Here is a 17,611-nt window from a genome sequence, read left to right on the forward strand (position 1 = left end):
TTGCAATACTGGACACTGAGCATCTATCTACTGCATCCTTCTGGCAGGACTCTTAGACATAAGTGACAGCCCAAACCTTAAGCACTTTTTCTCCAGGGCACTGTGATGCCGACATAAGGAGCTGAAGTCACGCCAGGGGCGGAATTTGGTCCAATCAATGTGCATGGGCTAGAGAAGACAGAAAGTTCCAAGTGGAAGGGGCGGAAGCATAGAGTCTCCAGCCCCTTGGACTCAGCAATGGTTATTATTTGGAGAAGTATGCAGAGGAAGGTAATACATACAACGAATACCATTATGTAAAGGAGGACACGAAAATAAAACCTTAAGCTTATCTGGTCTGGACCCCAAAGAAAAAAGGAGGAAATGCATCTTCTTCCATTTACTGGAGAGATTTGGGACTGAGGGTGCAGGAAGTGGCATATGGTGTCTGGTCGTTGTGTTAGTTTGGGGTTTCTTCATTACAAGGGAATGTTGGGGGTATGGAAAACCCAAAATGATTGATGTAAAAGTCAAGAACATGCATTTGCAGATATATTTGTGCATGGATATGTAGAGAGGGGATGGGAGGGAAAAGGAAAAGAGGATAGAAATATAGTCAAGGCAACCATTTCAAATTCAGGAGCAAAGAAAGGCGCATATTCACTTGAAATGATGATTCAAGTCCTACAAGGGATGTCTTCAGGAAACATACATGCAATGAGGTAGTCTGATAAGTAATGAAGTAATGAAATTTAAGACCCCTATCTCGGGATGAGATTGGGTTTCAAGTGGGTGAGATTTAGGCCACAAATAAGGTTATGCACTTTTTAAATCTGACAACAGTGCCATTTTAAATCATTATCTAAAACATAGCAAATAACCCTAAATAAAACCTTTCAGATTTCATTTAATTTAGTTGACATAAACCTAGAACTGGAAGAGCCCCTTTAGAGGTCATAGATGAGGAAAGTGAGGCAAACAGAGGCTCTCCCAGGGTCACACAGGTGAAAATGTCAGAGGTAGGATTTGAACTCAGGTTCTCCTGACTCTAAACCTACACTGTCACTGCATTACTAAGCTGCCTTCAAAAGCCCATCATGGAGATGCCAGGTAATAGATCCATTTCCATGCCTGTCTATTGTGAAAACAATATCAAATAACAATTTAATTCTGTGGAGTTGAAATTTACAGTGCTGTCAGTATAAAAATCCCAGACACAGATTTTCCAAAAACCACCAAATAACCAGTCAATTACGGGTGTAGATCAAAAGTGGCGCTCACATAGAGTGTTAGATTCACTTCAAAAAGTATGCAGCTAGACCCCTTCCAATGCCACATTACTGTGGCCATGAGCCACCCGGGCAGTGACCTGACAGAATGGATAGAAAACTTAGCATTTCCCTCCAAATAATGCTTCTGTTGCAGCTGATATAAGCTCATCGACAGCCTTTGTTTTAATAAACATTTGAGATTTTACATTTACTAAAAAATACTTCATTCTTAACATCCAAATTAATTTCTATCATTTGCTTTGTTGATGCTTTTGGGAGTGGGGAGGTCGATTATACTGAGTTAGGATACAAGAATGATACAACCATAAACCCAAAGGATAGAAGACTGTGCACAGTCTTATGCACCATCTCCCAACTCAAATCTTAGGTTAGGGTTAAAAACACTAAGAAATGTTCAAATCTTACTTTAAGAGCAATTTCAAACTGTACCCATGAACACTTCCAATAATGTAAGGCTGAAAAAAAATGTTGCTCTGGATTTTCATTTTAAAAAATCATTATTAAAATATTACAGAAAGGCTCATGAATGCTACTTAAAAGTTTTCAATGCATTCATCCACACAAATTCACATCTAACATGCTTCTATTATAATATGGCAAATTCACTGTGTATTTCAGCCAAAATTTAAGACTAGGAAAAATGCTAGTACATAAGAGTGATATAATCAAGTTAGAATTCTCTTTACATTTAGACAAGCTAAAATTATTACTTTGGGGAAAGTATTCCTTAAAATATCTAAGTTTTAAATGGTGACACCAACCTTGGGAACAGGAAACATTTTCTGCCTTTTTATAGTCTCTGTCCATGGAAAGAGAAATCCAGCCTTGAAAAACATGCTAGGTAAATCTCAAAAGATGATTTTGTTGTAGAATAATTAATGAAAATACATTTTTTCAGGCAAGAAAGTATCTAGTGATCAGGCTATCACTACTGTGTCTTCTATAACCATTAAGCTGAGCAGAGTAAGATTAAAGTTGATGCTTCACAGGATGCCATTTGGATCAAAAGGTCTAAAGAGGAAATTCACATACTTCCTGTTTACCCAATAATAGGCTGCCATATCTTAAATCAAACCATAATTACTTTTATCTAGATTCATCTATTTCAGTTCGTTCTCAAAGAATCAAACTTGTTATTGAAAGTCTAGCAATATTTTCCCTTCCTATACAGTGAAAATTGAAGCTGACTAATGTGTGTATTTTCAGCACTTATGAACATTTTTGGATTCGTTTGTAGGCACAGAGAAGCATGCACACACACACTACATTAGAGAGACATGGAAAAAAATATCTAAGAGTTGTACAACTCAGTTTATAAAAAAAACTGACCTTATCTAAAACAAAACACTCTTCTTTCTTGCACCACTTATCACTTGCTATACCTGCTACCAAAAAAAAAACCTCAGTTTCATCTGAGTAAACCCACATCTAAACCACACATTTGCAGTTTCCCGGCTGAATCTGCTTTTCCTGACCACTGTTCTAATTCTCACACTTGTTTCAGGGGCCAGGGAAGACATGATGTCAGGAGACCATCATGTTGGTCAAATAGAGAGAAGGACTTGTGAATCTTTCACAGATACACAGTGCAAGAGAATCCATGACAGACCAGAAGGGTCAACTGGTAGACTATCACATTCTTTCACATTCCATATACAGTCTAGCAACCACAGTAAAAAACAGAAAACAGTGGGAAAGGAGTCATAAGTCATAGTACTTGAGCAACCCTCGCACTTGGCCTAACGGTAACTTGAGTAAATGGAGAAGAGAAAATGAGAATTTCTCCAGTGCAAGAAAAATATACAGTAATAGGATGTTGGGAGCTGAAAAGAGTGATTCAAGCAGTTAGGGATTTTGTTCCAGGAAGGAAAATAACATCGGGTCAGAGGAATAAAGGACAAGGATCATGTGATGGAAAGAAGCATTGTCACCTACTGAAAAGAGGCCAGGGCTTTGGAAGAATGAAGTGCCTATCATTTCAAAAGCATATCTTTTTGTCCACGCTGTTTACCTAAACTTTATCATCCCAAAAAACCCTTTACCACATGCATTTTTGTGTGAGGGGATAGAGGGGAATGGTGGAGTAGACCTCAATAAAGTAAGCTTGTAAGAAATGGAACAGACCGTGGATGACACTATGGAGAGAAGGAGCAGGCTGACAAAGGTCAAATATGGTGAGAGTGACAGTCTTCACAAGGTACACACAGGCCCCAACTTCAGGGTAGAGGAACATCCAGAATTGGCATACCTAACGTGCATATACATTATGTTAGATCTACCAAATGTAGAGGCTTTGCTCCCCTTAAGCTGGGATCTGTGGCTTGTGTGGTGGTGGAGAGGGCACCAAGAGGGAAAGATTTGCAGGGGGGGTGTGCCTTGGAAATCATCGGGAAGAGTTGGCTTAAAGTTTGGCCTCTGACACACACTGGCCGGGGGAACCCTGGGCAAACCCCTTAATCTCTGGCTGCCCCAGGAACACCCCCCCCCAGCCTGGAAATTACAGCAAAGATCTCCATCAGTCAGCCACCTGAAGCTCTGTATACTAATGGAATGCAGGTCCAACTAGTGCATGGTATATGTGATCTCGACAGCTCTGTGTTCAATTGCCTCAAGGCGCATGATGCCTAGACAAGTAGGTGGGTGCATACACTATACAGGTGTGTGTATAGACAGCTAGACATATCTATCTATACCCCTAGTCTACTCATTGGGAGTTTCTAATCAGTTTTCCTACAGGCAGCTCAACCTGCCTGAAACAGAACCTAAACCCACCTCCCTGCTGAATTTCCTTATTTCTGTCAAAGACATGACCATGATATAGGAACTCCAGAGCTGGACATTTGGACACATGCACGAAGAAGTGAAGCACACCTCCCAAACCCTCCATTTAACAAATGCTCCCAGGTCAGCTGTCCCCCCTCCTCCCCACCTGACCCTTGCTTCCTTTTGGGTCTTGTTCTCCCCTAAAGAGTATCATCTCCTAGAGGCAGGAAGGTTTTTCCTTTACTTACCTATCCTATCTGTGCCATCCCTGGAACCCCTTCCTTGCTCATCTGACCTTGGAACCCCCACATACCTTCAACATTCAGGTCAGAAGCCCTTTCCAGATTGCCCCAACTACTATGCCTTCCCACTCCCAAATTCTTACATTTCTCACATGATTTTTGTAACTCTATCTTTAGGGCCTGGCACATATCACAAGTCGGTTGATTGAACAAATTATATGTGTGATTTTTTTAATCTCCATTTTGTGCTTTTTTTTCTTTAATAAAAGTTTATTGGAAAACCAGTATATTGCAGTAATGCACAACTATGGCCATCAGAAGAAAATGCAAATAATTAGAAGTTTAAAAGTTGCCAAGAATAAGGATTTTCTTTTAGGCTGCAAGAGGGGGGGGGCAATAATTTTAAAATTATTGCAAAAAATAAAGGCAGAAAGTCTAACATATTGAGTAAAGTAATTGCTTTACTAAAAAAAAAAAAACAACTAGTGGTTCAATATAAATTGACATGAATTTTTACAAATTTTCAGCATTTGCCAGACATTGCTGTTGTAAGACCTGATTTGAAAGCTAAACACTATCAATATCTCTTCTTTCTTTTTTTTTAAACATTTTTACTCGTCAAAACACACCAAAAACTACAAGCGTCTGTACAGGACCCAAAATGTCACATGCTGAACTGCTCAATGCAGGAAGACTTCACGATCCAGGCTCCATAGCCGTGCTGCTGCAAGTATGACTTCAGCAAGGTTTTAGCTTCTTGGTAGGATCCAGACATACACTAAGGAAAGAAAAAAAAGCCACATTAGAGGGTGATCGAACTGAAAAGAGGGAGAAGCTGGTGATGGGAAATCTCAGGGATATTCCGAGAACATTCATGTCTTTAAATAAAGTATGCCTACCTACTTCTTTAACTTAAAGGGAAGATGAGAATGTTCTTGGAAAATTCTATTTCCATTCAAAAAGATTTTTTTTTAGTACACGCCTGCGGGGCAAAGCCAAGAGGGTGGAGCAAAAGCACAAACCTGGCCTAGGCTCCCGCTCCGGCCACTTCCAATACCTATAAAAAAAAGACACTAAACAAACTTTAGAGCTACAGAGCCCACAAAGTGACAGATAGAAACAAACCTCCGGCTGACGGCAGCCTGGCAGCAGACAGGAAAGGCCTATCACAGGACGCTGGGAGCTGGGAGCCAAGCACAGTCCCCCATGAGCTGTGGTTCCAGCCCCAGGGCAGCTGGACCAGTGTGGCCAGCTCAAACTTCAGGAGAGTGAATCACCAGCAGCTGTGGTGGTTTCCAAACTTCTCAACCCATAAACACCAAAGAGAAAATAAAAGGTCAGTGGGGAACTGTTGGAAAGGTAAAAGAAGAGCGTGGTCTGGTCCCTGACCCCATGGCGAGAAGTGGCAGAGCTGGGGCGGCTGCAGGGTGGCTGCTTCAAGAGCTCCTGGCCTGCAGATCGTAGGGGGACCAAGAGACCATTCAGAAGGTAATTGCTTTTGCTTTAACCTGCTTGGATCTGGATCATGGTCTTGGGTAGTGGTCCTGGGGTGTATGGCCCTGTGCCAGAGCTTGTGGGGGCTGTAGAAATGGCACCCAACTAATAGCTCTGGCAGCTGCAAAAACCCCAGCAATTTGGGACAAAGATCTCGCCATTCTGGAAGCAGAGTTCTAGCAAGGCAAAGGGCTTAAAAGTCAAGAAATTGGCAACATGAGGAAGCACAAAGAGACCATATGATCCTTTTTTGGGGACAAAAAGAATCAAAGCATGGAACTGGAGGACAGCAAAATTAGAACTCCTGCGTCAAAGCTACCAAGAAAGATATGAACTAGCTACAGGCCATGGAGGAACTCAAGAAGGATTTTGAAAATCAAGAGAAGTGGAGGAAAAATTGGGAAGAGAAATGAGAATGATGCAAGAAAATCATGAAAAGTGAGTCAACAGCCTGCTAAAGGAGACCCAAAAAATACCAAAGAAAATCACACCTTAAAAAGTAGACTAACTCAGATGGCAAAAGAGGCCCAAAAAGCCAAAGAGGAGAAGAATGCCTTAAAAAGACACATTTGGCAGGTGGAAAAGGAATTTCAAAACCTCACTGAAGAGAATAACTCCTTCAAAATTAGATTGGAGCAATTGGAAGCTAATGACTTTATGAGAAATCAAGACACTATTTTAACAGATCCAAACAAATGAAAAAATAGAAGGAAATGTGAAATATTTCATTAGAAAAACCACTGACCTGAAAAATAGATCCAGGAAGGATAATTTTAAAATTACTGGACTACCTGAAAGCCATGATCAAAAAAGGAGGCTAGACACCATCTTTTAAGAGATTATCAAGCAAAACTGCCCTAATATTCTAGAACCAGAGGGCAAAATAGAAATTCAAAGAATTCACCAATCATCTCTTGAAAAAGATCCCAAAAAGAAAACAGGAATATTATAACCAAATTCCAGAGTTCCCAGACCAAGGAGAAAATACTGCAAGCAGTCAGGAAGAAACAATTTGAGTATTGTGGAAACACAATCAGGATAACACAAGATCTAGCAGCTTCTACATTAAGGGATCAAAGGGCTTGGAATATCATATTCTGGAGGTCAAAGGGACTAGGATTAAAACGAAGAATCACCTACCCAGCAAAAGTGAATATAATCCTTCAGGAGAAAAATATGATCATTCAATGAAATAGAGGATTTTCAAGCATTCTTGATGAAAAAATCAGAGCTGAACAGAAAATCTGACTTACAAATACAAGAAGCAAGAGAAGGTAAACAGGAAAAAGAAATCATAAGGAACTTATTAAAGTTGGACTATTTACATTGCTACATGGAAAAACAATCACTGTAACTAATAAGACTTTTCTCAGTATGAGGATAGTTGAAGGGAATATATGTGTGTATGTATATATATATGTATACATACATATATGTATACATAAATATATAAGTGAGTGTGGGCTTAAGTATGTTCATGTATACATAGACAGAGGGCACAGGATAAGTTGAATATGAAGGGATGGTATCTAAAAAATAAAATTGAGGTGAGAGAGGAATATGAGAAGAGAAAGGGAGAGATAAAATAGGGTAAATTATCTCATATAAAAGAGGCAAGAGAAAATTGTTACAATGGAGGGGAAGAGCAGGAAGGTGAAAGGGAATGAGACAACCTGATTCTCAATTAATTTGGCTTAAGAAGGGAAGAACATGCACACTCAATTGGGTATCTTACCCTACAGGAAAACAGAGGGATAGCGGATAAGAGGGGGAATGATAGAAGGGAGGGCAGACTGGGGGAAAGGGTAGCTAGAAGCAAACATTTTTGAAAAGGGATAGGGTCAAAGGAGAAAACAGAATAAGTGGGGGATGGGATAGGATGGAGGGAAATATAGTTAGTCTTTCACAGTATAACTACTATGGAAATGATTTGGGTAGCTACACATGTACAACCTATGTTAAATTGTTTGTCTTCCCAGTGGAGGTGGGTGAAGAGGGAAGAAGGGCAAGACTCTGGAACTCAAAGTTTCAAAAACAAATTTTATAAAAAATTGTTTTTTACATACAACTGGGAAATAAAATATACAGGCACTGGGGTATAGAAATCCATCTTGCCCTGCCAGAAAGCTGGGGGGAGGATGGTGGAAGATATAAGAGAGAACAGATTGGGGGAAGTGGTATTCAGTTGACTTGCTATTTTGGGGTGGGGTAGGGGAAATTTGGGGAGAAAAATTTGTAATTCAAAAACTTGTGGAAATGAATGTTGAAAACTAAAAATAAATAAATAAAATGGTAAAAAAATAAGAGATTAATAAAAAGTAAAAAAATAAAATACACTCCTGCTCAGAAATTTCTCTAATTCCCAATACAGACACACATCCTAAAATTACTCCTCGTTGGTTTTTAATCTGGTAAAGACTACGTTGAGAAAATGAGTCATTCCTTTTTGGGACATTTGGCCTAATTCCTTCTAAGGTTCATGTGACAGGTGGTCACCAGCCACAGCTCACTGCCTCTGGCTTCCCCTAGGGCTACCACCAGCAGATTCATTTCCTTTGTGTTACCAAGTGAACTGGCAGATATTGTGAGGTCTACCAAGTCCTATTCTGCACCCCTTTTTTGTCCTACAGGAACACAGGAATCCTGAGCTGAATCCTGAGCTCAAAAAAAAAAGATCAGAACTCACATTCCCTTGGGATCAATGACTTACACCCTTCAGATGCCAACCTACCCCATCAATCTTTTAAAAATTGAATTAAATAGAAAATATTCTGAACATGTAATGACAGATGATTCTCACAACAAAAAAAAAAAAAAGGAAAAGGTCAATTAGGGTAATTCTCCACAATGAGTCACTCACCTAATAAAGAAGTGAATGTAAATATTACCTTTTTGGTGCCTTAGAGGAGTTTTCTGCAATTATTTCTTGTAAAATTTAGAAAAGTAACTTTACTTAGTATAGCTACAAAAAATACTAAGATTACCAATTCATACTGCTCATTCCTGGAGAGAATGCACAGGCAAGTGGAACCTTAAAGCACTATTAACAATCCATTAACATTAAATTCAGAAAAGCTAATTTTCCCCACAAAACTGGGGGAGTTCCAACAAATTAACTGCAGATGAGAAAATTCAATGAGATAAACTTCACAGCTTCTCCCAACTTTAACCTTCGATGATTTTAATGCACAGGAGCCATATAAGCTTGGATGGTTCTGCTCATCTAAACGATAATCACAAACAATTTTTAAAAGATCTCTTTCTACATGCCTCCCGTAGTTCAGAATCAAGAGAGGAAATGAGCCAGAAAGAATTGTCTTGTGGATGGCTGGTGCACTTGCGAGTTTTCCTTTTAGTGGAATCCGTTGCACATTAGAATAAAGTCATCGTCTTCCAAAGGGATTCCAGTGAATGAAAGAAACAAGTCAGAAAAGCTGAGACTGCACCTACATTACCCACATAAGAGCTCATGAATCAAGTCCAGGGTTGATGCTGGAAGGCAGCACAAATATCATCTTGAGACCTAAAACACACCAAGGCCAACCTGCCATTCTGTCCCTTAAAACGAGAGATGAACCTCCCTGTGGATACACACTCACAGAAACATGCATGCACACAGGCACACGCGCATATATGACACATGCACGCACACACACACCCTTCAGTAGCGGAGTACTGTGGAAATAAGGGTATAGCCTCCCAAGGAGCCTGCTTTTAAAGACATCTAAGTTCTGGTACTCCTTGGCATTGCCTGACATTGTAGAACACCGTCCCCCCTCCACCACCCGGCCCTCTCTGTCCTCAGATGGGGGGCTCTCCTGGTTCTTCTCCCTCTCGAGCGCATTCTCAGTCTCCTCATGATCTTCCCCACCCCTTAATGTAGTATTCCCCCAGGGTCCATTCTCAGCCTTCTTCAAATCAATGCAGGAGTTTATGAAGCCCCTACTGTGTGCCCGGCACCAGGGACACAAAGACATTTAAAAATGAAACTGCCCCTTCTCTGCTCACATTGTACTTCTCTCACAACACACTCTCTCCTCGGAGATTTCATCCACTCATCTCCCAGACTTCAATTACTCCCTCAACGAAGATGATTCCCAAAGCTCTATCTCCAGCATTCCCCCACATCGTCAGGGACTCCAAACTCAGGATGAAACGGCATGAAGTAGTGGATAGAACACCGAGCTTGGAGTCAACAAGTCCCGAGTTCAAATCCTGCCACAGGCACCTACGAGCTGAGTGATGCCTGGACAAGTCACTTAACACTTGTTCTCTTTTGAGAAAAGAGGGTTAAACTCGATGTACTCTAAGACCCCTCCCAGATGTAAACCCATGGTACCACACCTCAGAGCCCCTCACATCTGGCGCTACTTCTCAGCCACTTCTTATCCCACCCACAGCCTTTGTGACCATCTATGATCTGATAGACTGTTTTCTTTCCTTCCCCTCTCCTGTCCTCCCCGCCACCAGACCAGCACTTCTTGGTCACCCACAACTTCCCTAAAATCAGAGGTTTTTCTGCCTCCATCCTCCATTTTCTCCAACCAAGTCTCTATACATGCTTGCAGATCAATCCTTCTTCCACACAGACTGATCAGGTCACTCTTGTCCCTAATGCATACCAAAGAAAGTTTAGAGGTTTTTGGTGCTGGTAGATGAGCACCCTATTTAAAGTCACAGCACCTGGGCCCAAATCTTGGTTCCGTCACTCAGGATCTGTGTGACCTTGGGCAAAATCAGTCACTGGACCTTAGGTTCCATCTATAAAACAAGGACTCACACTGGATTCCAATTCTAAATCTGTGATCCTAAGATCCCTATGTAATCTAATGACGCCCTGACTACTTCCCTCATCTCGTTCTCATGCTCTCACCTCTCAACATCCCCCAAACCCAGAAGACATCCTGTGTTCCTGCCTCCATGCCTTTGCTGATGCCATTTCTCATGTCTGAAGTCTCCTTTCTTCCTCTTGTTTGCTAAATTCCTGCCTGACTCCCATGCTGCCTCCTCTGCCCCAGCTTCCACCCATCGCCACCAAGACCTCACCCCTGGAGCTCTCAGAGCAGCGCTGTTTGGCAGGGTACTTGCTCCAAATGCCCTAGTCTCATTGGTACAGGTGGGAGGGGGGGGGGGGGGGGGATTCCCGTTCATGCGCTCTTCTAGGATGCTTTCCCACAAACCTTCCTGAGGCCATCCTCCTTTGCCCATTTCATTTGTAACAATGAAGTCCCTTGGCCAGTCTGGCTATAAGCCTGGCCCACTTTCGTCTGCAATCAAAGACTCCCTGGATGTCTTTTACACCACTTCCTGCCATCACGGGAGAAGCATCATTAGAAACATGCTACAGCCCACTCATGGTCACGTCCCAAATTTCCATTGTCCTTTCAGGCCTCCACAAGTCAGCTGACTCCAATAAGCATCCCAGCAAACGTTTACAAGTGCCAGGTACTGTGCTGCACACAAGCACCCGCCAAAAGCCCCTACTCTCAATGAATTTACATGAAAATGCATGGTCACACACAAGGGAACACAACATATACATGAAGCCAGTCCACTGGGGAACATCGCCAACTGGAGGAATTCGGACAGGGCTGCAGGGAACAGCCTCAGTCGGGGTTCCATGGAACACTGGAAAGGAGGCAAACCACTCCAGGCAGGGCAGCGGTGGAGAGGTCACACAAAAGCAAAGACACCAGAGCTGGGATGGAGATGACAGGGAGCTCCAGAGGTCTATGTGTGTGTGAGTCAAATCAACAAGCTTTTATGGGGTACTGGCCACAAGCCACTTCTGTGCTCAGAACTGGGAATGCAAAGACAGACAGACAGACAGAATGTCCTGATCTGAAGGAGTTTACAGTCTAGTGAGGAAAGATGACATATGACAGGAAGCTGGAGAGGGAGACCATGGAGGTTCTGGGAGGAATCAGCCGAACAGGAGCAGCAGCAGCAACAAAGGTACTTCTGGCATGACAAGTCCAGGGGCAGGCGAACTCCCAGGGTGGAGAGATTCCTGCAACGTGAATGGCAGAGCAAGTCCAGGGAGTCCGGCAGGCAGCCTGGAGGGGGACATGAGGTCAAGTGGTGTGAAACAAACCAGGTGGCAGCCAGAAAGTCTGAAATGCCAAAGGACATCTCCGGCATTCTATCCTGGAGACAACAGGGAACCAGGGGCATTCTCTGAGCAGATTCAGACCTTACTTTAGGAAAACCAAGTCGTCGTCTACGTGGAAGACGGGTCTGCAATGTTCCTGGCACACACGATGTTTTGGGAATTAGGGTATTGTAGGATTTGCAGCCACACAGCATCACCAGAAAAATACTTGCATTAAAAAGATGGACTTCATAATGATTCCAAGGGACTTGTGATGAAAAATATTACCTGCCGCCAGAGAGAAGTGATGAACTGAGTGCAGAATGAAGCCAGCTTTTTTCTTTCCACAACATGGCCAAGGCAGAATCATGTTTTGCATGACTTCATATGTGTATAATGATAATGGCTATTGTATTTTCTGCCTTCTCGATGGATGAGGGAAAAGGTGGAGGAAAGAAAATGTGGAACTGATGTCAAAATGTTTAAAAGGCAAGATGAGCTGTGTATGAGGATCACCCTGAGATCACTACAAGGACTGCCAGTCCCAGACGGGCCGGATCTGACTGTCCTCCTATGGAATCCTAGGCCCGGGTTCTCTTCCCTCCTCTAGTTCTCGCTCAACATAAGTGCACCCAGGGACATGCTCAGCCTATTATCTTGGCAAGTCGGTCTGGACAACAAGCACTTTTTATCCATGTGGTATATTGTGAAGCTTCTCTCTCAGGTCTCCCCAAGGAGAGAGTCTCTACCATAATTTGGGGGTTTTCACCATCAGCACATCATTCACAAGCAGGAGCCTCTGGAATACATTTCCACTGATAAGAAATCCTTCCTCCACCTGATCTCTAACTCCAGCCAGCATCTTCCATGATGAGGACCAGCATTCACTGCCCTCAGATGGGAGCAGAACCCTGAAGGTTGGCTTACACAGGAGAGAGAGACTGGAAGACTGTGCAAGGTCACACTGTACTTTAATGAGCCAAATGTCTTTTGAAAAGAAGCAAATATATGGCTGTAGAAAACACATATCTCTATACAAAGAAACATGGGAACATATTACAAACATATACAAAGGAAAATAAGTAGAATCAAAACAACAATAAATGCTGTAACAATAATATAGTATACATATATGGGTGCATGTTTATAAATATATATTTTTAAAAATGATTTTAGCATGTTTTCAGCGACGTTGTCAGACACCTTCAGCAAGAATGAAAATAGCAGAAAGGTCCGCAACCACACTGATAGTACGTTATTTAACCTGAGAAGTCCACAAGCCAAGACTAAAGCATAGGAAGTGCTGATGCACAACTTTTTGTTCACAGATGATTGCACACTCAGTCTAGCCACTGAAACTGAGATGCAACAAAAGAGGAATCGATTCCCTGCCACTGAGGCTAATCTTGGCCTGACAATCAGAAGCAGCAGCAGCACCTCGCCATCCATGCACGGAACCATCAGTTACAGCAAACGGAGACACGATCAGCGCTGTGCATAAGCTCATTTACTTGGCAGTCTACTTCACAGGGACGTACACACTGATAATGAGGTTGCCACACTGCCAGAGCTAGTCCAGTGTTTGGGAGGCTCTGAAGGAAAGTGCAGGAGAGAAGAGGTATCAGACTGACTGCCCAACTCAAGGTCTACAGAGCCACGGTGCTGCCCTCATCGGGTTTTGCCTGTGGAACCTGGACAGTCTACCAGCGCCAGGCCAGGAAATGGAACCTCTTCCATTTGAATTGTCTTAGGAAGATTCCTGAAGACCAGCTGGCCAAAGACAGTACTGGACACTGAGGTCCTTTATCAAGCCGAATCGCCACATACTCAAACTCTAATGGGCTGGCCACATTGTTCAAACGCTGAATGAACATTTGCCTTAAAGACACAAGGCAAGTGCTCACATGGAGGCCAAAAGAACTGATAGAAGGACACTCTCAAGGTCTCTCTGAAGAACTCTGGAACCAATTATAAGACATGGGAAATGCTGGCAGAGGACTGCCTGACATGGCGCACCTCAATCAAAGAAGGTGCTGCACTCTATAAGCAAAGCAGAGAGCAGCAGCTTTAAAAAAAAAAAAATCAGGACATGTGAGCACTCAGAGATGTGTCCACTCCAAAAGTTCATATGGAGCATTTATGCCCTATCTGTGGGAGAGCCTTCCAAGCTTCTACTGGTCTGGCCAGTCGCCATCAGAGACACTGTACCTTGACCCCAAGCACAAAAGAGAACAACCCAACCCATGCAGTGGACGAAATACTGTATGGAAACCAAACTGAGTAACTGAAAAAAAAACCCTGAGAGAGAACCTAGCTCTGTTCTCACGTTCAAGAGCTGGAGGACTTGTAGGGCAAGGTGTTGTTAAAAGTGTCTTTTGTCACACTGTACTTCAAGGGGGGATCCAACATGGAAGGAGGAGAAAGGTTTTGCCCCATTCCTGAAATGAGGGATGTCAAACAAACAAAAAGATATCAATACGATGTGTTTTAAAGCATGCTTCCCCTCATGTCACTAAGGATGTCTTCATCCTCTGTCTCCTCCTTTATCCCTGTCTCACAGAAGTGGCCCTTTCTGGCCAAGGTAAGCTCTTCTATATGCACCCTTAATGCCATCCTGGCCTGTCTTCTTGTCCAGTGGATCGCCCCTTTTATCACTTGCTTTCATCTTCAGTCTCAACCTATTCACTGCATTCCTGCTGACAGCTATGTCCATGTCTCCCTCATTCTTAAAAATCCTCGGCCCGATCCCACTACCTCCCCTACTGAACTCTCTTCCCCCTCGAAACTAAAGTCCTTGAGAAAATCATCTACGCTCATTGCCTCCTGTCCCCTCCCCTCAACTCTAAACCCTCCATAACCTGGCATCATCATTCAACTGAAACTATGCTCTAAATTTGTCAATAATCTCTTAGGTGTCAAAGGTAATGACCTTTTCTCAATCTTCATCCTTCTCAACATCTCAACAACTCTGGACACTGTCACCTCCGTCTCTCGGATACATCTCTCCAGGTTTTTTTCTTTGCTGGCTGTTCTCCCACCTAATCAACCATTCCTCTCCCGTCTACTTTACTGCATCTCCATCCATGTCCTATTCCCTGCCATAGGTCCTTGTTTCTTCTTCTACCACATTATCTCCTGTGCTGATTTCATCCATTTCCACAGGGTTCAATGACCACAATGCAGATGAATCCCAGATTGGCACAGTCAGCACTAATCTCTATTTACACATCACCAGTTGTCTACTGGACTTCTACAACTGTCAAGCTTATCTACTGACATCTGAAACTCCAAATGTTAAAAAAAAAAAAAGCTTCTTTCCACAAACTCTTCCCCTCTTTCAAAGTTCCCCATTATTGTTGAGGATACCACTTGCTCCCAGGCATCAAGGCTCACAACCTCAGGGTCATTCTCAAGTCCTACTTGCACCCACCCCACATATCCAATCTGTTGCTAAGTCGTGTCATTCATATACATCACATCCCTTTGTCTTCACTCACATAATCATCGTCCCAGGACGGACACCTCAGCACCTCATGCCTGGACCAAGCCATCCTCCATGTGGCTACCAAAGGGATTTTCATAAGGTGAGTAGATATAAAATTCTCTGGCTCTTAAAGACCTCCAGAATCTGACTCCTTCCTAGCTTTCCAATCTTCTTACACTTTACTTCCCTCTGGGCACACCTACCTAGAAGCACTGTTCTGATCATTCACTGCGTATGACATTTCATCTCTCCACACTGGGCCTTTGCACTGGTTACTCCTATAGCTGAGATGCTCTCCCTCCTCACCTCTGCCTCCTGGATTCTCAGGCTTCCTCCAAGACCCAGTTCAAACCCTACTGTCTACAGAAGGTCTTTTTTCACCCTGTATGTCTCATATGTAGTAATGTGCATGCTTTTTCCTCCATAAGATGAGTGTATCCTGTACTTACCAGATAGTATTTAGTAAATGTATAGATCATCAGATCAACAGGTGCCTGTTCCCTTCTCATATTCAAAGATATCCTCATTATAAGTGCAGATCATTCTCAAAGATTTTAGAATGGGTCAGCCTTTTGATGGCAATGGGCTCTGTGATGTCTTCCATTCTCATGGCCCCCTCCCTAAGCTAGATCTTGTAAAATAATCTTGGATAGAGGGGCAGCTAGGTGGTACAGTGAATAGTGTGCTGGCTCTGGAGTCAGGAGGACCCGAGTTCAAATCTAGCCTCAGACACTTAAGACAAAAACTAGCTGTGTGACCTTGGGCAAGTCACTTAACCCCAATTGCCCTCCAAAAGGCAAGCAAAACACACACACACACACACACACACACACACACACACACACACACCAACAATCTTGGATAGCAAGCTTAGGCTGGCTTGGTTTGCTGGAGCTGTTCTGCCCAACTTTACCTCTCTACTGGTAGATTTTTCACTTACTGTTTACCCTCCTTCCAGTTTCAAATGTGAATGCCCTTGGAAAAACGTGTCTTAATTGGGTGGACTTATTTTCTTTGCTGCTTGTGTTTTAGAAGGACAAACTATTAATCTTCCACTATCTTCCTCCATACTCTTTTACACTGTGATTTTCATTCTAAGCCAGGGTTTCCCTGGGTTACCATCTCTGCTCTTAGAAACATCAAGCACTAACTGACCGAAGATTTTTCTGGGCTCTTTTGGCTTCATCACTGTGATGACTGCTTTATAGCAAGAATTAAGTTTCTGTAGGAAGTGGTCTTAACTTGTTCAAAAGCTTTTCCTTCTTCCATTTTATGACATCAACAGCATTGTTGAGTAGGCATTTTGAAGCTCTTGGAATGGTGTCTTTTTATATTCATTTCTTCTTTTAATCTGACACTGGCATATTCAGGGCAGCTTAGTGGCAGAGTGGACCAATTGGACCTGGAGTCGGAAAGACCCAAGTTCAAGTATGATCTCAGACTCGCATTAGTTGTGTGACCTTGGGCCAGTCACTTAACCTATCTCAGTTTTCTCATCTGTAAAATGGGGATAATAGAAGCACCAAAACTCCCAGGGCTGTTGTGGAGATAAAATAAGATAATATTTGGAAGGCGCTTTGGAAACCTTAAAGTGCTATATAAATGCTAGCTATTATTCCTGAATTTACTATTTTCTCCTAATCATGTCACCTTAATCACATACAAACAACTGGCACAGAAATGTCTTCCACATCAGTAACCTACTAGCTGTTTGTCTGTTAAAACATGCCAGCACATAATGCTGTTCTTTGTTCCCCATGTCCAGCACGGCAAACTCTCCTCTGGCAAGTGTTGCACCGGGCAACGATCGGCAGGCCTTGGCCTCCTTCACTTCTTAAAACCAAACCATCTCTGCCAACACACTCTGCGTCATCTGCCCACGTGACCACCCAGGTCAGGAGGACCAAAGCCTATGCTGACTTGGTTTCAAGCACCCTACAGAGTCCTTCATTTATTTCCCTTCTCCTCCCATTCTTCACAGCGATGCCTGCACAGGGCTTAACTATTTTCATGATGGTCTTTTTGATTATGCTAAACATGAAGACGCAAGGCTAGAGGACCAAGAACCTCAGATGTTCTTGTTGTCTTTGGGCACGGGATCAAATCATTTCCTCTACAGGAAATTCCTCTCCAAGGGAAATCTGTGAATCTTCCTTCCATGTTGATGCAACTTCCTTGTTGTCCAGGCTTGGTCTTTTAGCAAAAATGTCAATGTTAATGTAATTCAGTTTTCCAGTAATATATAAACTTGTCACTGGCCACTCCC

The 17,611-nt window shown here is 42.8% G+C and overlaps 1 protein-coding gene across 1 annotated transcript in view; it reads right to left on the reverse strand.

The window, feature by feature from the left end:
- Positions 1-4,517: 4,517 nt before the first annotated feature.
- ADAD1 (adenosine deaminase domain containing 1) overlaps positions 4,518-17,611 on the reverse strand; it is a 56,236-nt gene continuing 43,142 nt past the window's right edge. Inside the window, exon 12 of the mRNA XM_069104873.1 lies at positions 4,518-5,054. Within this exon, the coding sequence (XP_068960974.1) occupies positions 4,941-5,054 (114 nt within the window). The 3' untranslated portion in view covers positions 4,518-4,940. The remainder of the gene's footprint in view (positions 5,055-17,611) is intronic.

This window comes from Petaurus breviceps, unplaced genomic scaffold (assembly GCF_028583685.1).
Source record: "Petaurus breviceps papuanus isolate PSGF00001 unplaced genomic scaffold, PetGlider_PUasm1.0 689, whole genome shotgun sequence".
NCBI classification, from domain to species: domain Eukaryota; kingdom Metazoa; phylum Chordata; class Mammalia; order Diprotodontia; family Petauridae; genus Petaurus; species Petaurus breviceps.